General features: G+C 41.1%; 1 protein-coding gene across 1 annotated transcript in view; it reads right to left on the bottom strand.

Annotated features, from left to right (window-relative positions):
* The window catches only part of adam19a (ADAM metallopeptidase domain 19a), a 266,602-nt gene that overhangs the window by 216,787 nt on the left and 27,226 nt on the right, over positions 1-22,589 (bottom strand). Inside the window, exon 2 of the mRNA XM_083937316.1 lies at positions 10,418-10,497. Within this exon, the coding sequence (XP_083793442.1) occupies positions 10,418-10,497 (80 nt within the window). The remainder of the gene's footprint in view (positions 1-10,417; positions 10,498-22,589) is intronic.

The following is a 22,589-nucleotide window of genomic DNA, read 5'->3' as shown; positions in this document are numbered from 1 at the left end:
GATTTTCTTACAGTTATGCATCGCAAAACAATGACGTCAAACTCATGCGCCTGCGCTGCTGGAAACTTGTAACAATGAGGAGTCATGGTGGAGAGGAAGAAATGGTCCAAAAATGGTTTCATTTCATGAAGAAAGATGACAGCAGTGCAGCTTGTAATGTAATCTGATGATTTCAAGTAAGTGGAAAGAGCAGCAATGAACTGAAACATCTTTCTACACAACATGGATTCAGGAATACCATGTCTTTGACTCTCGGACTCAGAGATAATAGAACAGATGTGTTGATGCTGGCCTTTAGGCCACACAGAATGTGGTTCAGGAATCAATAAGGGAATCGATAAAGAATCGGACCAATAAGCAGAATTGATAATGGCATTGGTGTCAATAAAATTTTACATGTATTTCATTGTCTCACTGGTATCCAAAGCAACATACAGTCAACAATCAATGCAGTCCTTTTATTTCAGTTCTATTTTTGGTTAAACTTGACTTGCAGACTATCCTGTGATGCATCTGTAGATGGATGTACCGAAATCCAGCCAGCATGTCCCGTACACTTTTATTGTAAAGACGAACTGAAACAGCTCATGAAATCAACATCAATGCTCAATCAAGCTAAACAGTAGCTTGCAAGAACGTGTCTGCTATGATGGAATACTATCCGTCTGTTCAGTCTGATGTAACATCCTTTCAAAATTTGATTTTGGGTCCAAACTCTCCATTGAAACAAAACAGACAAAAACGGACAAACATGTGAACAATTCTGACCAACTCTTTCTTCAGTTAGACATCTTTTGTATCGATAAAAAATAGGTAAAATGACAATTACAGTGTTTTTAAAAACTCAGATTTGTTCAAACAACCGAGAACACGGCACTGCGGTGTTGTAGAAATACGAGGCTCGGACCAGCATGGACCCAGAAATCATATTTTGAAGGGGTGTTACATCAAGTCTTAACAGCCGGATAGAAGAGGGATCTGAGCTTGAAGGCAAAGCTTTTAATTTACCACTCAATCTACATCCCTACCCTCATCTTTGGTCTTGACCAAAAGAAGATCGCATACAAGTAGCCAAAATGACTTTCCTTCACATAATGGCCGGCCCCACCGTTAGAGATAGGGTGAGAAACTCACACATGTGGTGAGGATGCCTCCTGGACAACCCCCTTTGACTGCTGCCTGGGACCACTTACCAGGAGGAGAACCCAGAAAAAGCTGGTGGGTTCACTGATCCCATCTGGCCTGGGAATGTCTTGAGACAGCCAAAGAGGAGCTTGCAGACATGGCTGGGGAGAAGGACATGTGGTCTAGCCTGCTTAGGCTGCTGCCACCATGACCAGGACCCCGACAAGCAGCTAAACCCTCTGGATTGATGGATTGATTGATGGGTAGTTGTTAGGTATTAGTAGTCAGTGTTGCCACCTATGGAAACACTGAGGATGGTTCTGTAGAACACAACATCTCAGCACTACTAACCAAAGCAGATCATTTTGCACAAGTATCACAACAGATACAAGGTACAGCACCCCCCATTGAGTGCTTTGGACAAAACAGATGAATGATGAGTCATGTAGAGATGCTTTCAAGTTATACAATTTTAAAAAACTTAAGTAATTCCAGTTATCTGGTAATGAAAGAAGAAGATAGGCAAATTGGTGAATGAATGGAAATATCAAACTATGTACATACAGAGCAAAGGAACAAATCTCTCAGCCATATCAGACATGCTGAAGTTTAAACAGTCTCTGACTGCAGAGAACTGGGAGAAATACAGTGATCACTAGGAAAGATCGTTTAACTGTTATCAAAAAAGAGAGCCATCAAGAAAAATGATCTGAAAAGCTATGTACATCAGTTAGGGTTTCCAGAATGTGCTGACAGAAATAATGATCAGAGTAATGACCAACTCAAGTCATAGGACCAGTCGGACCATAATTCAGCCTTGAGCGAGTTACATCAAATGCAGAAAGCAGTGTGCACCTTATTTACTGTAGGAGAGTAAAGGAGTTCAGGTGGTGGATGGGAGTGTAATGTGTCCAAGTCAAGTGTTTTAATGACCAAACAACATACATTATAATATTATATTAGGTCATTTTATATAATGGCTCTATGCAGGCCTACAGCTGATAGACTAATTGGATTTTTTGGATTTCTTTTTGATATTCATATTATGTAGATCAGACTACAGGACCATAATCGCCATATAAACTGTTAGGGCTGCAAAATTTCGTAAATTTTAAAGTTGGAAACTTTCCATGGGAATTATTGGAATTTATTAGCCTTCTGAGATCACCCTGATCTCTGAGCTCCTCTGTATTTTACTCTCAGATCAGTCTGAGTTCTAGAACCCTGAACTATTGAGAGAGAGAACTGCATAAAACTTCAGAATATTTCCAAAATTCCCCAGCTTAATTTCCCACGGAAAGTTTCTGGAAATGTACCAGAAATTTACCTCCCCACTGCAACAGTACTTACTGTACATAAATATGGTCAATCTACAAAGGTTTCTGAAGGAATGACAGGGATTAGATACAGTATATCAAAGAATACTTTGCCAAAATCAACAGCCACCGATTGAGAATGAATGTCTTAAAATGCATTTCATTCTGCAAGATGAGGCAAAAATCTATTTAGCTTAACAGCAAAATGCACTGTGATAAATTGTGGCCTCAAACATAAAAATTCAAAATCAATGTATTCTGCCTGTTGGAATAAATGGGTCTATGGGTTAAAAAGCCACTGAAAACACTGGAAGAGCACAAAGTGTCAGAATGCTTGCTTAAACAAATGTTAATATGTGCACAAAGAGATTCTGCAACCTCTTTTGACACTTTTTGCTCTTTAAGGCCTTGGATCTGCTGAATGCGCCTTTTCTCTGAACACGTCAACACATTCCATCCAGCTTCATTTGACAGCTCAAAGTGCCTTGAAACCTCCCTTAAAATGCTTCAAGCCGACAAATGCCAACCTACGTATACTGAAAAGGCAGAGAAAAGCTCTGAGGTACTTATGTGAAATCTATCCATAATATGAGTTCAGTTCTGTTTTATGAAAGAATCCACAGAAAACCCTGTCAGCAGTCCAGAACCTTTCTAGTTGGCTGAGTTTGAGTGTCTGCACAACCTCAGTTTGTTATTGTGTCTTATCAATATAGGGCCAGATGCAGGCCAAGGGAATACAATAAAAATAATGCAAATTGATTGTTTACATATAATGACCAGAAACTGATCGATACTAACAGTTGTGTAACCTTTAGTTTTAATAAACTCCAAAGAAACCATGTCTTTCTATGATTCTAATTTGCAGATTTTCAATGGGCAGCTTTCTAACCACATCAGATGAATCCTAGTGGGTATCTTCATGAGCATGTAAGAGCTCCTTTGCATAAAGGCAACTGTCGACAACCCACCCCTCCTACCCTCTATACACCGTCTGTACCAGGCATGGATCCGTGTGTGCGCCCTCTAATCTTGCCAGGGTGAATGTCATTGCCATCTCCAGTGCGCTCGTGAGGTGAGAGATAATCTAATCACCAGGGAGACAGAAAGCAGAGATGTGGGGTAGGTGGGAAGATACTGCAGAGCTCTGAGAGGACTGGGAGATAAAAGAAGAAGAAGGAGGAGGACAGAGGCCACGGCGAGTCTTTGAACACCCCTGACAAATAATTGAAGGACATAAGACAGAGTATAAAGCTACAACAACAAATGCTGGATAGACGGAAGCTCTGACACTGAGCAGCTTCTTCTGTGTGTTAGGAAATGAAGGTGAAAGAAAAAAAGAAGGTGAATGCTACCCTAACAGATGTCCACGTAATGACCCTGTCACACCTTTTTCTTTCTGGACATGCAATTAGTAAAATCAACCTCTAACTGCTGGGTTGGGGTTAATTCCCCCAAGTATCCTTGAGCAACCACAATTACAGGCCAGATATATTCTGAAACGGACACAGACACAAAAAGGAGAAGAGCTCCTAATTCTGTTTATGCTACCTTGTGACTAAAAGTTCCCAATAGACGGCGTGGTCACACATTTTTTTTCAAAGGCCTCCATCTTGTCACATTTGCGGTCGCTATGTTCGGGTTTTTTTTTTCCTCTTTTGTAAACTTTACTGACACACATGCACCTCTCTTCTTCCGGTCCATCCCCTATATGTTTCCCTATTGGTGATTTTAATACCAAGTTACAGAGAGTCACAGTCAGTAGGAGTCTGAATCAGTAGTAACAAAAATTATTTGAAATCAATCTAAAACCACTAGTTTCATGGCTGGAAGTCATTATTCTTTATGTTCCAAACCAAAACTTGAACTTAGTATAAATCAAAATTTAGTAGAACAAGAGGCTGAACTATCGGGGGTTATCATTGATAACGGACTGTGTTGGGACAAACACAGACAGAGATTGGTTACTAAAATGGGCAACACTGTCCATTATTAAAAGGTGTGGGGAAAAAACGTAACACCACAAATCATTAAAGAAGTAATTCAGGCTCTGTTTTTTTTTCACACCTGGATTACTGCTCTGTGGTTTGGTCCGGCATTTCAATAAGTTATATTAAAAAACAACAACTGATCCAGAATAAAGCTGCACGTGGAGCTCTCTCATGTGGGTTCAGGTCAAATGTCACTAAAATGCATGAAAGCCTCTCCTGGTTAAAAGTTCAAAATAATTTCCTATCCTCACTCATGGTTTTCTTACGAAATGTCAGGACAACTAAAACACCTGTTACTGTGTAGAAAAAACAATCTTTTAGTACAGATACACATTAAATTATATATAAATATTAAAACAAGGCGTGCAGCTGGAGGTTCTTTTATTTTACCTAAAGTGAAAACCAAATCAAGTCGATGTTCCATCACAAACAGAGCAACATGTGAATGGAACTAAGCGCGCATTTACACTGTCCATCCGTACCATGCCCTGTGCTTTAGGGTCCTTGTCCCCCCCTCCAGGCCCGTTTGTACTCATACTACCTGGGCCTCGGCGAATGCTTCTTGCCTGCCTATACGTCATCACGCCGTAACACTTCACACGCATTGATTGACGTCATCGCAATACGTCGCTTTGTTTACAAAAGCGGGCCGTCTTTTGGCCACATAATGGAAAGCAGCGCAGAAACCATGGTAACGTTTTTGGCTTTTTGACCCGGTTTAGTCGACGTTGCAAGGTCCGTCCTTCTTTTTTCTATGTCCGTACAGGTGCACATAAAATGACGTCAGAACCGGTGTAGGCCTCGTGCTCGTGCTCGTACACGTGTGCACGCTCGTGCTCGTACATGTGCAAACGTGCTTTACAAAAGCCCACCTCTCCCAAATGGGCCGTTGACAGCAACCGCGCCTAGCTGTGGTACGGTTGCACTCACACTGGTCACTCACACTCACACTGGTCAAACGAACTAGACTTTAGCCGTGAAACGTGCTTGGTTACGGTATGGATGGACAGTGTGAGCCCCCTTACTCCCAAATATATTAATATAGGTTTAAAAAATCACTTAAAGAATATTACCTTCAACAAAACTTCAGTATCTAATGCTAGTTCTTGTAGTGAGTTGGTTATCACTTCTTCTTTAGATATGGATTAATTCGTGGCGTCGTGTAATGTCTGTTTTTTTGTTTTTTTTGTTTACTTGCATCAGTTATAATTCTATATTTTGTGTGATGTGATGTAATGTTTCATGTTTGAGTATTGTGTTTAATGTGATTGTGTAAATTGGATTGTCACAACGTAAAACCCTGGAAGAATAGCTTCTAGCTATGCTGAAGCTGAAGGGATAACTAACAAACAAACCCTCTTAAACACACACACACACACACACACACACACACACACACACACACACACAGGTTCCTAGTATTGTCAATCCTCAATCAGGCGTTCTCATTGCTTTCTAATCCTGCTGATCACTCCTGTACGGATGCTAAGCCCGTTCTAATGCTGACAACGGCCAGTCGGGCATCAATATCCACTCGTTAGCATGCCAATTAGCGCCAGGACTCTGGTCTGCAGATTAATGCATGGGTTATGTTTCTTAGCAGGGCTCCATGTTCCTATTATCCTAAGCATTAAGATGCACAAGAGGCAGTCAGGCGCCTCCAGTGATCACCGTCAATTACATGGTGCCCGTCAGGGAAGCTGGCCTGAGCCTGTCAGTGAATCATCAACAGGAAGATGAGGATGAGGTGCCAAAGGCCTGATGTGCTGCTACACTTAGAAGCTTTTGGGTTTATGCCTCAACCCATAACTCCAGTCATTTCACTGTTCTTTCTGTGTGAATTTACCATGCATGGCACGTTTTTTTTTTTGTGTGTAAATATACCACACATTCAGTGACATCATTTTTTACATTAAATGAGTCATGCTTGTGACCTGTGGACCTGAGGCTGCATTTAAAGGCGTTTGAGATGTTGGTTTAGAGTTGGAAACAATGAATGATGAATCCCTAAGCTGATTACTATTTAAATAATACATTCATTTCAGTTACGGTTCAAGAAGAAATGCCAAAGATTTGCTGCTTTTTTTTTCTTGGTAAAGTTGATTTTTTTTTTCAGGTTAGACACACTTGAATTTGAACGTAAGCTTAAAAAACGACCACATAGATGGGTAGAGATAGCAATGAATCATTATTATGTTATATCTTATGTAGTTAGTGATAGGTGACAGGTACCCGTTTTTGTGCCTGTTTTAAAATATCTCATAAGTCCAAGTTCTTGACTCTCCGACATTTAACGTGGTAAATGTTAAATTAAATAACCTTCAGTTTTCACTACATGCAGGTATTACTTAGATTTTCAAACAATACAGCACTCCCTAGCCCCTCCTTTGGCAATGGAGGATTTAACTTGATCTTTGTGGTAAATATTAATGATCTATTAACTTTTATTCAATATTCCAAAATCAAGCAACTATTTTGCTAGTTATGTTATTCTCTCAGTCATTATTCCATTGAGAATGAAAGCCAGGCCCTGCTGTCTGAAGTGCAGAGGCCCTTGATAAGACTGACGGCTGCTCTGAGGGTGGTCATGCCTAAAGCCCCAGTCTCTCTTTTCCTCTTGCCACCCACACTAACTTTTCCTCTCTTGCCAAGGCAACCACCAGGCCAAGCAGGGACATCTGTACAGCGAGGCACTGAGCCGTGTTCCAATGTTTAGCTGTAGTCCCGCCAATTCCATGTCAACAATAACAGATATCACTGACAAAACAAGTTGTCAATCCCTCTCACCCTAACCCGCACACAGTTACTCATCTGCACATCTGCTGAAAATGCTTCTGAGATGTTTCAACAATTAGGGAGAAAAAGCTTTTCAGAGTGGTCTCTGAACAATGGTTTTAAGGATGCACTTTCATCAGATAGGCCATCGAGACAGTTTTTTTGTGTAACAACTAGGGGTGACCCCGAATAGCCGAGGAGCCTGATTCGACTGCGAATCTCACAGTCGAATCGTTGCAAAATGTGGTTATGAAACAATGGATTATTCCATTCTGGCTGAAGGGAGGGTGCTGAATGTCTGATTTGACATATAGATGCTTGGTTTCTCCCAATAAACCATGATAAATGGCTTATTTGAGTATAAATATAAGCCTATTAATAAATACTGTTGCTAAAAAAGTGACATGTGCTTTTAATCTGTCTCCTAAGTGTGCAGGAATAACCCCCTCCCCCTCTTACACTAAGTTGTCCTAGCCAGGATCTGCACCGTCAGAGCGCATCCTGGCTGGGCTTTAAATCTATCTGGGCGTCAGAAACACAACAGTCTGCTCCTGTTTCATAATCAGCATCATTTACTTTGAATATTTGCCCATTTGTTGTTTTCATTATAGTCTATTATGAGTCTGACACAGTCTGACAAACTACAGTTCTAAATATACCGTCAGCTGTTGTCAAAGACAGATACATCAAAACACATTTATGTTAGAACAACAAATACTTTCAATAAGATGCTCCTATCAGAAATCAGAAATCACATCTCTTGGTAACCCTCTGCCTGACACATGTGACCGCGCAGCGCTGGACTCACGTGCACCCGCCACTGTCTGCTTCATGTCCATGGCTCGCCACCGGATCAGAGGGTTTTTCATGAGCAAAAAAAACAAACTTATTCGACTATTAGTCGACTACATGCGAAATGTGACGAATCAGATTTGACTATGAACATTTTTAGTCAGGGACACCCCTAGTAACAACTATTAACGGAGAAATCCTGGTGAGTCGCTAACAGTTGTTAACAGCTGAATGCGGCTAACACTGATTACCTCAGGGCAGTACAGTGAAGGCTGTAAAACGTCTTTTTTAACCACTAATACTGCTCAAAAAAACACACAGAAAACAAAGCACCAACAGCGTAGTTAGTCAACCCAGAGTTTATTAAAGAGTGTTTTAAAAACTTACCTACTGGCCCCTGTACCAGCTCCTCTCATAGTAAAGTCCATTCAAGTGGATTACTAAAGACAATCCCAAAGGGAGGAGCCCATTGCTGCGTTTTCTGTGTAAGGACTCTTCTCATTCTGCTGCTGACGTTTGCTGTTATTTTGAGCAGGATTAGTGGTTAAAGCAATTTTCATTTGTTCACCGTGCTGCCCCGAGCTAATCAGTGTTAGCCGCATTAAACTGTTAGCAACTGTCCGGGATTTCTCTGTGAATAGTTGTTACACGGAAAAAATTGTCTCGATGGCTTATTTGATGAGTGTGTTTGCCAAAAAAAACCTGGGATAATTTTACGCCTGAATTTCACTTTTATGTCGCAAAACCTTTCACCATCCCCCATTATTCATGAGTCAATAGCTTAGAGCTAACTATCACTACCTGATTGTAGCTGTGTCTATATTGGCACATATACCATTGTATGCCACAGACAGTTTATGGTTACAGTTCTTCAATATACAATTAAAAGACAACTTTTTGTCAAAAATATTTATAAAACCACTTTAATGTATGAAATGTATTACATTCTTAAATATTGATATCAATAACTGGCCTCAAAAATCCAGCATTGGTTGGGTTCTACTGGTTAGTGGTTATGCCTTAACTAAAATACAGACATTATTTAGCTACAACACATACTCTACTAACATGTAACTACGGTTATGCTAGCAAATAGGTACAGTAATGCTAGCAGGCAAGTATGGTAATGCTTGCCAGTATGTATGCTAATGCTAGCTAGTAGGTATGATTGTGCCAGCAAGTACGTACGTTAGTGGTAGCTAGTAGGAATGATAGTGTTAGCCAGTAGGTATGGTAGCGTTTTTTTTCTGTAGATTTCCCAAATTCTAGGATATTTCATGGATACTTAAAGTAGTAGTAGTTTAACAGATGCGCATTTAAGATTCACTAGGTGCTGTGTAAGGCAACAGTGAGAAACTGAACTTGTCTCATTGTAGAACATTATCCTTTTGACCAAGCCCATTGTGCACATTGTGTTTCAGCATTTGTTTCATACCTTGTAGGTCTTTGAAACCGCTGAGGTTTTGTATTGACTGAACTGAAGTAAGCGCCACACACAATACAGAATATTATTTTAAGGTCAGTTTTTACAAACTAAGCCTTGTATTGTAAATGTCTGGTTGCTAATCTTGTTGGAATATGCTGTGCTAAGTTAAATCTGTCTGTTCTTTTGACGACTGGTGCAACATTGGAACTCCTTTCCTCCTCATCATTTTTCTAAAGGGCACATAGTCTTTAATGTCTTTATCCTCCCACCTGTGTGTGTATGTACAGAACAGTGTGTGTGTGTGTGTGTGTGTGTGTGTGTGTGTGTGTGTGTGTGTGTGTGTGTGTGTGTGTGTGTGTGTGTGTGTGTGTGTGTGTGCGTGTGTGCGTGTGTGTGTTTGTGTGTATGTGTGTGTGTGAACCACTGAAGAGGTTGTGGATGATGAGGTGGTCTGTGGGCTGAAAATGAGGGCGGTAAAAAGCTTCCATATCAAAAATCACACCACAGAAGCAGGCGTCCCTTCAGGATACAAGAACAGAACCACGTTGTGTGTGATGATCAAACATGTAAAATACCAAGACCAAGTTCTAAGAGATGGTGGAAGTACACTTGTGTGTTTAATCTGAGCACATGTTTAGGCACACTTCAGAGTATGGATAAATCCTTTTGATTGTTATGGCCCCATCCCCAGGCCTTTCCACAACTCTACATTTTAGGTCCCACCACCAGTGAGGCTCTAACAATAGGAAAAATGACCGTGTTGCTGGCTTTCTACAACCCTTTAATCGTGTTAGATGTTTTAACCACTGCCAGCTCTTGGGGCCACAAGCAGGCTTTAGACTTTTACTCTAGTTATCAGACAGCTATATCGGTGTAATCATAAACAGTTGAAGCAATAGCCAAAGGCAAGTCAGTTGTAGTGTTTAGTTTCTTTTGTAAGGCAGGGCCAGGTTCAGGGAACAAAGATCAGTGAAAGGGTAATTGAGTTGTCTGACCTGTGTCAAGGTTCCAGCCTCCCTCTTGCTTCGGCTTTGAGACAGCCACTGCGCCGTCACTGTCCTTCCTCCCCGCAGCCCTGCAGCACACAGAATAGGAGGGACATGAGTAGGATGCAGGAGTGTGTACATAGACTGTCACATTACTTGAGAGGCAGATCAGCAAAGATGCTTACAGGTGAGAAGTTACACAGAGCAGTAATAGACAGGGTCAACTTATTGTGCTGTGTTGTGTTGTGTTGAAGGAAAAAAGCAAACAGCCTTTACAATGAAAGTGCAATATGACCTAGGTGCACTGTAGTGGTAAACATGGCATCACATGTTAACTTTGTGGATATTTCCCCCTACAGTCAAGAACACCTCCACTAATATCAGAAGAAATTAATGATGTCTATAACAAGAGAGTGGTGTGACATGACACAGCAAAGGCCCCATATTTCAGGAGTGAGGCAGATGTTTAGACCATCATCTAACTACAATGAAAACAAAATAAGCAGATGAGTACCGTAGGTGATTAACTGATTAATCATATTGTCCGTTCTCTTCATAATTTATCACAGGAGCACACTGCGATGTCGGGGAAACAATCAGGATAACCAATGTCTTGGGATACACCAGCCGCGGAGTGGGGCACAAAAATCCACCGGGACAATTCTGACTGCACAACTGGCCCAACCCATCAGAGCCTACTGATCTGTACTGACTGAGACTGTTATTCTGACACAAGTTAAATGACGACACCGCCCCACCTAGGAGGAACTATGAAGAACTCAGCTCAAATGTTTTGCTAATTCTCAACAATGTCAAAGCTTGAGCTAACCGTTTCCCTGTCAACTCACCTGCATCACTAGTTGACGCCTGGTTGTTTCTGAATAAAGCCGTGATTTTTGACCATTTTGATGCACTCTCCTCCAGCATCTGCTTTTTCTGTATTCTGGCCTTTTCAGCCCCTCCTTTCTCCTTTCTCTTGTTTCCCTCCATCAGGTGTAACTGAGCAAATCAAGCACGCAAATCTGATTCCTTTTCCACTGTAAGAAAATCCACTACTTCAACCATGGCCCTTTCTCTCTGTCTGACAGCTGCTCATTCATCCCCGTTCGTTCATTGGATAAACACGGAGCGATCATTAGAGCGATACGCATTTCCCATTTCCCATGAGGCTGTGCTCCGACAATTCTACATTAATTAATGAACAAAAAACAAATTCAACCGTTGGTCATTTTATATTTGTGGTCATGAAAGTAATGTAACGTCTGAACAAAAATAATTAGATCAAGACTGGATTAATGAGAGTGAGTGTGACACTGTAGCAACCAAGAGTGAGATGTAGAGACACAACAAGTCTTATATATAGTGGCTGGACTCAGTATCTACGATTTGTAGAGATTTCTGAGGAGTTTTAACTCAATGGACCGGTCATGAACATCACCCAGCTGGTGCCAGCCGGTTCATTTGAGCTTATTGGCCCCTGGCCGACCGGGAATTCTCCCTATTGTCTCGATGGCTACCCCGCCCCTAGTCCACTCGATCGAAAACTATCTTTTTTTTCTCTGCTGTTCTTAAAACTTTTCCATCCACACGAACTCAGCTCAAGAAATATCTGCATCCACAGGAAACCAGGTAAACCGACTCCAAAAGCTGTAGTGCACATGCCAGGCCTGGATGTAGCGCTGTAACTGCCACAGAAATACACCAACAACAGAGAAGAAAAAATGGGGAGACGCTGTGGAGAATACAAACACCGGAGAGTTTCTCTCCAAATCTGGAGACTTCCCAAATCCTCCTCCATCCCAGACAGAAATGTGTCACTGTTTCTGGTGTTAGTGGAGACTTTTGTGCTGTTTTGGAATCTGATGCACCGATCACTCTGCAGTTAGTGTCCTCAATGAGCAGAGGGTGCTGCTGTGAGCCCCTTCACTCTGCAGTTAGTGTCCTCAAAGAGCAGAGGGTGCTGCTGTGAGCCCCTTCCCCGTCCCAAAGCACTCACAGGTGCCACTTTCCCACCACATTTAGAGACTTTTCACACCTTCTTAGAACTGCATTTAGAAACAGAGACTAGAGAGCACTTTTCTCCCTTTTCCCTGATGCTCTGAATAAGGAGCTAATCTGTGGTTGGCCTAAATCATTCCCATGCATGTGGCCCAGAGTCCAGTTCAGTAAACAGTCTCTGGGTCCCTCTCTCTCCTCTCACGCAGCAGCACCGTTGTTGTTATGTGACGTCGCAGGGTCAGAGGTTGGAAGTGGGGGGATGACTGCATCGTTTAAAAAGGTATGAGGACATCCAGACGACAAGGCCACGGAGGGGGGCATTTTTGAATCTTCCCATTCTGGTACCCGGTTACAAAAGATCCTGCTTTCAGGCTCAGATAACACCGGCTGCTGAAACCAAACTAAAGTTGTGCTGTTACAGGAAAACGCGTCCCTGTGTGGACGGGCCATAAGACAGAAATAGTATCTTATTACAGACAGAAGAAAATAAATCCTCTGATGTAAATGAAAGTTGATCACAAAGCATAATCAAATTCAAACATGCAATAACGATGTTTTTCAGCCACTTGAGGGTAGGGGGAACACGCCCTGAACATAACGTCACCCTTTAAGTTGTTAGCAAACAGTTGCTTACACATTCAGCTGGTTTTAGCTCTGCTTTGGTCCCCACTTACTCCTGAGTCAGGAAACGACTCATTCCACAATCAGAATTTGATCCATTAGGTCCGATTAAATATAGAACGTCTAGAAGAGCGGCATGGTTAAATCATTTAATCCCTATTAAAGTTAGCTGGAGCGGAAGTAGTGACAATCATCCAGGGATTTTTAGATGCAGACGTTTTGTGTGCACATTACTTTATACATGTTGTTGTGTCAATAGCTCTGGTGCTGGAAGTGAAAAAATTCAAATTTTCACCATTGTTTTCTCAGACCAACACAAAAGCCTATAACCAACAATCTATCTTCATAAAAGATCATTAAAGGATCTAAATAAATATGCCACAATCATTGGAAAACTATTATTTTTCTTAGGTTTATTTCAACCAATGTCTTAGTGGCTTGATTTGTGTCATTGCACCAATGCAGTTCTGTGGAATAATGGTTCCCTTTTTCACTGAGCAAAGATCTCAACAGGATGACTAGATTAGCTCAGATGAATCATGACCCACTTCAAATTGACAAAACCACTTCTCAGGACGGTGGATTTAAAAGAGAGTGATTCATACACGTCAGCCCGGGCCAGCTATACATTCTATCACAGAGAGCATTTTATTTTAACGGAACACAATGAACAGAACAGACAAAAGGGTTTTAGAACTTTCATTTCAACTCTGGGGAACATTTAGCTGATATCATCTGAAAGAACAGTGTAATGGACTTATAAAGACCTGTGTGCGGTTTATCAAGCCCCCTGAATCAAACACACACACAAAAGAACACACAGTTGGCCAAGCATGGGAGAAGACAAGCTTTTGTAATGATCTCCCTCTCCATGCTTACCGAATGAATGACACAGAAGGTTTTTAAAGGGCAAAAAACATGGCACATTGGAAATGAGTTTTCTTTCCCCAAGTCAATAAGACGATCAATAATCACCCAGGGACATGGCTATCAACCTGACAGCAGTAATAGCATGTGTATTGTATGTCTAAATTGCCCCTCCCTGGAACAATGTACCTTCCCATCTCCAGCTTCTGCATTGGAGCCAATTAACCGACCCACAGCAGGTAATGAGGAGCCACTCACAGAAACATGGAGATGATCTTCACTCTGCACGACACTAATGGCAAAGTGAACCATGTAGATATTGTGGGGGCGTCAGGAACATGAGGATAATGTCCACAGGTACATTTTCTCTATGTAAAGAATGTGAGGATCAGAGACAGATACTATTTATTGAAGTTGTTGATTAAATATTGTACATAATCCAGTTCCACATGAGAGAAATACTCCTATTTTTTAAGCTCAGAATCAAATCCTTTATTAATCCTTTGAATATCTCCTGGCTCTGATGTTAGGAAAAGGCAACGTACAAAACACTATGGTAGTCATTCAGCTCAAAGGCAAGGCAAATAGCTTTAGTTCTTTGAATGCCATGCTTTGACTTTTAGTTCTAAAATACCTAAAATCACAGCTCCGATGTCCTGATCAGGTCATTTAATGTTGGATGTCTGCTGATGCCAAGTCCAATATGATATTAATATTTACTTAAATATTAATTTTGACTTATGAATATTAATACTTATTAATTCTAAACCTAGTCCAACTACTGAAGATCCTGGTGGTTTAAGGATACTACGTTTAGAAGCCTAAGTTATTGATATGACATCAGTGAAAGATTAACTCTGAGAGTGAGACACACAGTCGTGTTACACAGTGGATGTTTTTCCCTCAAAACAGATCTACAGTAAGGCAGGGGACAGACACTGACTGCAGAGGGCACACAAATCAGACAACAGGTATGTTTTATTTTGTTCTGTTCATAAGTTACTCACAGAAGCTGTGTTAATCAGTCACACCTAATATAACCTGCCTCAGCGGCCCCAGGGGCGGACAAGCAACAAAACGCAGCCTGGGACCTTGTTGGGAAGCGGCCCTGATTTCACACAGTTTTACACCAAATCTGAACTGACACAAGTTGTTGGTCAATCACCAGATCTGCTCATGTGTGTTGTTTGATTAGGCTTTCAAACTGCTTCGTTTTCTCTAGCTGTGTTCAGTCAGCTCAGTGTTGTTGACGTGATGAACCAGCGTTTATGTGCTGAGACACTTTAGCTTCTGTCTTGTTTTGTCTGCAGAGCTGCTGGGTGCTGTTACGCATCAGCTGGAGGGGGGCGGAGATGGCACTGTTGAAGGCAGATGTGTTGATGCTTTTGCAAAATAGTACTGAAGCCCTAAAGGGTCATGCATAACATACATTTGATTTCCTCTGTTTTCCCGTGATAACAAGATACTTTTCCTGTTTTCCTGAGAAAACAAGGTCATTCATTTGATAGATAATGAAGCGGGATAGTCCTGAGATCTCCATCACACCTGACATGTCACGCCTCATAAAAGACGTCTCATATCTTGAAGAACACTATAGACAACACTGATGATTTCAGTTGGTTATTTACTGTTATGAAATTAAACTTTACTCTGCATATTTATGTGCACGTTGTCAAACTCCTCCCTGTACTGGTATTTATGTCGTTGTAATATAATATTGTTGACAATAAAGTTTTTAAAAAAGCAGAAAACTGTAGTTAATGAGGACATCAGGCTCCCTCACTCCTCTGATAACGCTGAAGTCTTGTTTACTGTCTTCTTAAATGACGCTCACTAATGTGAACTGTGATAAAAAGGCATAAAGTTAGGACTTGACTGAAGAGATCTGTGATGGTGTTCCATATTCTCCTGCTCCTCTGACATTCATACACTGATTCTCCACATCTCAAATGAATGATCTCGTTATCACGAGAAAACAGATCAAAATAATCTCATTATCACGAGAAAACGGATCAAAATGATCTCATTATCGCGAGAAAACGGATCAAAATGATCTCGTTATCACGAGAAAACGAATCAAAATTATCTCGTTATCACGAGAAAACGGATCAAAATGATCTCATTATCACGAGAAAACGGATCAGAATGATCTCATTATCACGAGAAAACAGATCAAAATGATCTCATTATCACGAGAAAATGGATCAAAATGATCTCGTTATCACGAGAAAACAGATCAAAATTATCTCATTATCACCGGAAAACAGATCAAAATGATCTCGTTATCACGAGAAAACAGATCAAAATGAACTCATTATCACGAGAGAACGGATCAAAATGATCTCGTTATCACGAGAAAACAGAACAAAATTATCTCATTATCACGAGAAAACGGATCAAAATGATCTCATTATCACGAGAGAACGGATCAAAATGATCTCGTTATCACGAGAAAACAGATCAAAATGATCTCATTATCACGAGAAAATGGATCAAAATTATCTCATTATCACGAGAGAACGGATCAAAATGATCTCATTATCACGAGAAAACAGATCAAAATGATCTCATTATCATGAGAAAACGGATCAAAATGATCTCATTATCACAAGAAAACGGATCAAAATGATCTCATTATCACAAGAAAACGGATCAAAATTATCTCATTATCACGAGAAAACGGATCAGAATGATCTCATTATCACGAGAAAACAGATCAAAATTATCTCGTTTTCACGAGAAAACGGATCAAAATGATCTTGTTATCACAAGAAAACAGATCAAAATGATGTCGTTATCACGAGAAAACGGATCAAAATGATCTCGTTATCAAAAGAAAACATGGAAAATTTTCTTGTTATAACGAGGTAACGGAGGAAAAAAATGTATGTAATGTATGACCCTTTTAGGGCTTCCGTAAATTAGTATTTAATCCAAAACTAATTTTTAAATGTTTATTTTCTGAGTATCGATTTTTTGACAACCCCCCAGCACAGACTCTCCTTCACTTTTTCCCAGCAGCTAGGAAGCAAGACAGTGTAAGTTCTTGGGCAAACTGTAACCTACACTATACATTTACGCTGTCACTTGGCCCGTGAGCAAAAAGCTGACATGACATATGCGGTCAAGACATGAGGTAACCGGTGAAAAAGATGTCAGATTCGGCTTAAAAGAGAAGCTGCAACCTGAATGTTTTGTACACTGCTCTTTGCTAATGAGATGACTATTAGAACTGTAGTTTAGCTAGTCCAGGCATGTTGCCAACCTCAGTTTCTGTACTCGCCCCAATCATTTCTCACATTTACACACACTCATTTCCACTTGGATATGCAGCAGAGTGCTCGCTCAGTGGTAAAGACGAGCTACAGCTGTGACAAAACACAGGACAGAAATGATCGGATTTTGATTTGTTTTATTTAGATTTAGATTTATTTCATGATCCATTAGCATTCCAGCTTCTCCATTTTCAACTTCCCTTCTGTAAAATAATGAAAGGCTTAACCTAAATATGTTTGAAAGGATTCCGCTTCAATAAGCAGATTCAACACTGGATTCATATATATATATATATATCTATAAAAATGCAGAAGAAGCCCAATTATATTGCGTTACAACTGTTTCTGCTATTACTGACACATGCAAAGGTAACACACAATGTTATGTGCAATTAGAGATAAAAGAAATCAAATCAAACTCTACTGCTGGAACTGACACAGCTATTTCACACACCTTAGGCTGGCCTACATTGGTAGAAGTAAAGCTTTTACCTGAAAACAGGCTTAGGTGAAAGCCTATACATATTGTGCTTACGTCTTACAGAATGCAAGTGTCACTCTCTGTGGAAGAGGTTACACTTGTCTTCTCAATGTGACTTTTGTGATCAGCTGCTCCACATCGCAGCGACTGACACTTTAAAGTGGCCTTCTTGGTCGTATATTGATCCACGTGGATATATTCCAACACAATACGTGCATCTAAAATAAAACTTGGGGCAAGAGAGAGCATTCTTCTTTTCTCCATATTTCATTTATTTTGGCAGCAGAGCCTGTAAAAGACACGCTTTGTTGAGGAGAGAGCAGCGGCGATAGCGGGACTCCAGCCTCTTGTTTTTACTGAGGAATAGCAGTAAAACTAACCAACTAAAAAACCTCTGCAAATATGGTGACACACATTTCATTTTTCCCCAGAATCATGTTGCGTTCACACCAAACGCGAATGACGCTTATACAATCACTAGCCGCCGCGGCAGCTACCTGCAAAACATGCAAAGTCTGAAGCGATTGTATTCGCATCATTCACGTTTCGTGTGAATGCAACATTAAAGCTATTTTGTTATTCAATTATGAAGCAGCAAAGTCAGGAAACAGCATTGCAAGATACATCCTTGATGCAGAACGGCTCATTCCAGAAACCCAAGTTCCCTTTGCTCTGTTTTGGGAGAAAAAAGCTCCTGTGTTGGGGGACTGTGCTCACACGCTGTCCACACCTCAGTCAGTGCGTAAAAACCTGCTTATATTCAGGTCGAGGGAAAACTCGGGTTTCTCAAACACCATGTAAAAACCGTACCCTAGTACGTAGTGTACCGTAGTGTAATCGGAGTTCTCATAACCCGATTAACAGACCTTGATAACTCCTTCAGTATCCGATTATTTGTGCATGTAAACGCTGACTGAGTTACTCCTCAGCATGTGGTCGAGCTGATCAGATCCCAATGAGAGGAACATCCTCTTTGACAGTTAATACATCCTAGCATGATGGGATGAGAAATGTGGCATTAAAAAAGACAATTGTAACCATGGCCTCTGTTGGTACAATAATCCATTATGCTCTCATTGTCAAGTGCACTTTTATTGTGCAATCTGCATGTCTAAATAATACCTCCCCAAAGGGAATGCAGTATGCCATATAATCTGCTGTGGTATGTGCTCCCCCCCCCCCCCCCAGAAAAGGTCACCATTAATCACTTATAAGACGGAAAGGAATCCATAAAATGTCAGCAGCACTTGGCTTGGAATTACCACAGATTGGGACAGGGAAACATTTCTGTGACATTTCACAAGAGGGACAATCAAAATAATGAGTTGAGCGGAGTGGAGGGGAAACAAATGAATGTCTGTGGTTGCTTGAGTTGTTGATCTCGATCTCTACACCCCCCACCCCCCACCCACCTACCTAGTGTGCACATATTGGTGTGGCATGCTGTGCTCATTTGTATTTCTATTGCATCCCCACATTAGGGGGCAACCACGCTGACCAAGGGTAATAGCACAGAGCAGGGCCGGTGCCTGTCCTCCACCACAGTGTGTCGACATTAAGGTAAAGTGACTGACTCTGCGTGTGGTCAGGTATGCAAATATGGGAAGATGCAAAGACTAAGAATGCTTTCAGTAGCTTTTACCACATTCATATCTTCAGTGTAAAGCTGATACACTCAGTGGAGAGCTGTAAAGAAAGCCTTCGTTGTGCTGCTACTACTGTTACTGCTGCTGTTCATCACTACATCACTCACAATGTAATCTTTCTACTGGCTAACAACTGGTGTTGACTTAGTCACAGAGATTAGCCACAGCCTCCCGACTGCTCATTTAATAAATATTGTTCAACATCTAAATCTGGATACAGATGAGATGATGAAAGAGTAAAAAACAAGCAATTAGATAATTCTGCTGTTATTAACTTCCTCCCCTTTGACATAAAGTGGTGTCAGACAAGGTTGCCCAATATAACCCCTTTTTATTTCCTTATTATTATTATTATTATTATTATTATTATTATTGACATTAGTTGTTGAATAACCATTGAATATCATACATGTACTGGATTTTGAGTGAATCTCTATAATACCATCCTGTATATTTGACAAAAGTTTGAGGGCCCTACTCACGAGTTGAGTTCTGACAGCCAGTTCAGTTCCAGTATATTGTCCCACAGTGGTACAATACTCTGTAGACTCTATACTGGGGATTTTAGTTGGTGTAAAATCTTAATAATAATAAAAAAAACACCAATTAAACTCTGGTTGCAGCTTCTCCAATGTGACAATTTACTTTTCTGTTTCATACCACTGTAAACTGAACATATTGGATTGTCATGGTAATATCGTTTTGAACTGTAAGTCAAAACGGATCTACTCACACTTACCATTCATACGGTCGGTCCGCGTGGTGCTTTAGTGTGATTGTCCCCCCTCCCTCTTCACTTGTTTCTTCTTTATACGTCGTCATCACCCCTCTGAGTTTTTTGCTTTAGCCAACTGCCAACTTTTGAATATTTTTATCCAACCAAATCTGCAGTAAACATTCCAACTCTGCATCAGAACACCCCAAACCCTTTTGGCAGCATTTTTTAAAATGTCCATTGCAGGGAACATGTGCATTCGTGCTATACTGAAGCCCAGCTCACTCAACCGGGCCACTGCTAGGAAGTGTGCCGTGCCTAGCATAGTACAGTTGTAGTCACACTGGTAAAACTAACTAGACCCTAACCCTGCGAAATAGACTGGATGTACAGTGCGGCAGACATTCTCTTCCCCTTCTATCTACACAAAGCCAGACTACTTCTAGCATAATAGACAAGAGTCCCCCACCGAACTTATGGCAGTTGTGGATTACGTAGGCACCAGGTTTTGACAAGAAAGAAGAACATTTTCAAATGGCATTCAAAAAGACGAAATCTCTGGTTGTGCTGTGTCAATTTTGACCTCTGATAATGTCAAAAGGCCTTTTGGGTGAACTTAAATTGCCAACATCACCTCATCATGGTAAGCAACATCTTTTCACAGGCTGCTGTATGGAAACGCCAGTGGAATTCATTGGTATACAGCCTAAATGGATGTGACCTCTTTCAAAGTTAAGTGAACGTCACATGGATGGATGAAAAGTTATATGTCGGGCTCGACAGTAACGGTTTCCAGCTTGCCATTGGCAACCAATTCTTTGCCTTTGGGTGTCATCAATTGTATCCACGCTTTAAGATATAAAACATAGACAGGAAACAGCTAAATACATTTTTAATATTTGTTAGGGATATTTAGATGTTGCTTTTACAGTCAGAGCCAGATCCAGACACATGCACACAGGCGGCTGTTTTAGAGGCAATGGTGAAGCAAATTAAGTATGGAAACAACTTGCAGAAAATATTCACATTTCAATAGTCACATTTTCATTATTAAGCTGACATATAACTGCATAGTATCTTAATTACTTAGTAAGTATCTTCCTTTTGCCAGCCAAAAGCTGAGGCCTGGTGGTCAGCCTGGCAACCTCTTTTAAAAGTGAGTGTTGAGCCCAGTGTGTGCATAGTTATATTCAGATTTTCTTTTGATAACATTAGATACTTACACAGCAAATAGCCATATTTAGCATTACAAAAATGTCTTATCTGAGGCGTTTGCTGTATTCACGTTTACTTCTCCCATTGGAATCAATTCACTCAGGACCTGCCACCGTGATGACACATACACAGGAAATGACTGAGCTGTACCGTCTCGCTTCTAATCTACAGTCTCTCAGGAAATTCAATTCAAATTTGTAGCTCCACTCTCCTCCCCCAAGCCCCCACCTCTGCATACAGCACGCATTGCTCTTGGGTTTATATGGAAACTGATGGTGATTGCAGTATTGTCTTTGGGCTCCTTAAAGAACTATATTGGCAGAGATATGGTATTGATCTGAAAGTAGAAAATAAGGGATGCTTGTTCAGATACAGTGGTCTACTGCTGCACTACAGGAAAGGATACAGTACATGTTACCTGATGACATAAATCCCAGTCCAAACTAGGAGCTTGCAGCTTTTGACATATCTCCCAAGCTTTCTTAGCCTCAAAACATTTCAAACCTCACTAGCTTTTTTCAAATAGGGCCAGCTAAGATGTGGCACAGAAAAAGGCAACATCGGTATTCAATATTCATTCAGTGCCAAAATCAGCAAATGACACATTGGTCTGGAGTGTGTCATTATGGCATCCTTTCTGCAGAAAACATTAAGGCTGGCTAATAGCTTCAGCAGCAGCATTAGAGGTTGGAGGGGATGAGGCTCTCCATCACGTCGCTCCTGCCGAATGATCGACTGTGGCTCAGCGAGGCTTTGGGGGTGCTTAATAAACACCAGGCAGATGCGATGCCCAACCTCTGAGTCGACAAATCACTGCTGTTCTTTACTTCACTTCGCCTGGCTGCGACACTGCCAGAGTCTCTTGTGAAGCTTTACAATTACAAAAGTACTTGACAGTGTGGGTGGTGTGTGTGTGTGTGTGTGTGTGTGTGTGTGTGTGTGTGTGTGTGTGTGTGTGTGTGTGTGTGTGTGTGTGTGTGTGTGTGTGTGTGTGTGTGTGTGTGAGCGTGTCTGTCAGGTGGTACATGTGTGCTGGGTAAGCCGATCTCCCTCATTCTGCAGGGGAAGAATAAAGCGGCGATGGATGGATGGACAGATGGGTAAATGGAAGAGGATAAGGAAAGGCAAAAAGGATGAGAGGGGCCGCTCCTCTAACCAAGAACCTAAACCCGTTCCCCAGTTTAGCAGAGAGCTCATTGGATACACCGTCTTATCCGCCTGCTAAAACGCAAACCTCGGGGCATCCGTTCACAGTCAGGGACAGAGATAGAGCTGTCTATGGCAAATGATCTTTTAAATGCTCTCTTTCATGTCTTGTTCCTCACCGCTCCTCTCCGTCATGTTCCTATTACAGCTCTGTTAA

This window comes from Echiichthys vipera (genome assembly GCF_963691815.1).
Source record: "Echiichthys vipera genome assembly, chromosome: 22".
Taxonomy (NCBI): domain Eukaryota; kingdom Metazoa; phylum Chordata; class Actinopteri; order Perciformes; family Trachinidae; genus Echiichthys; species Echiichthys vipera.
Note: the sequence above shows the minus strand (reverse complement) of the source record. Positions and strands in the feature narration are given on the sequence as shown.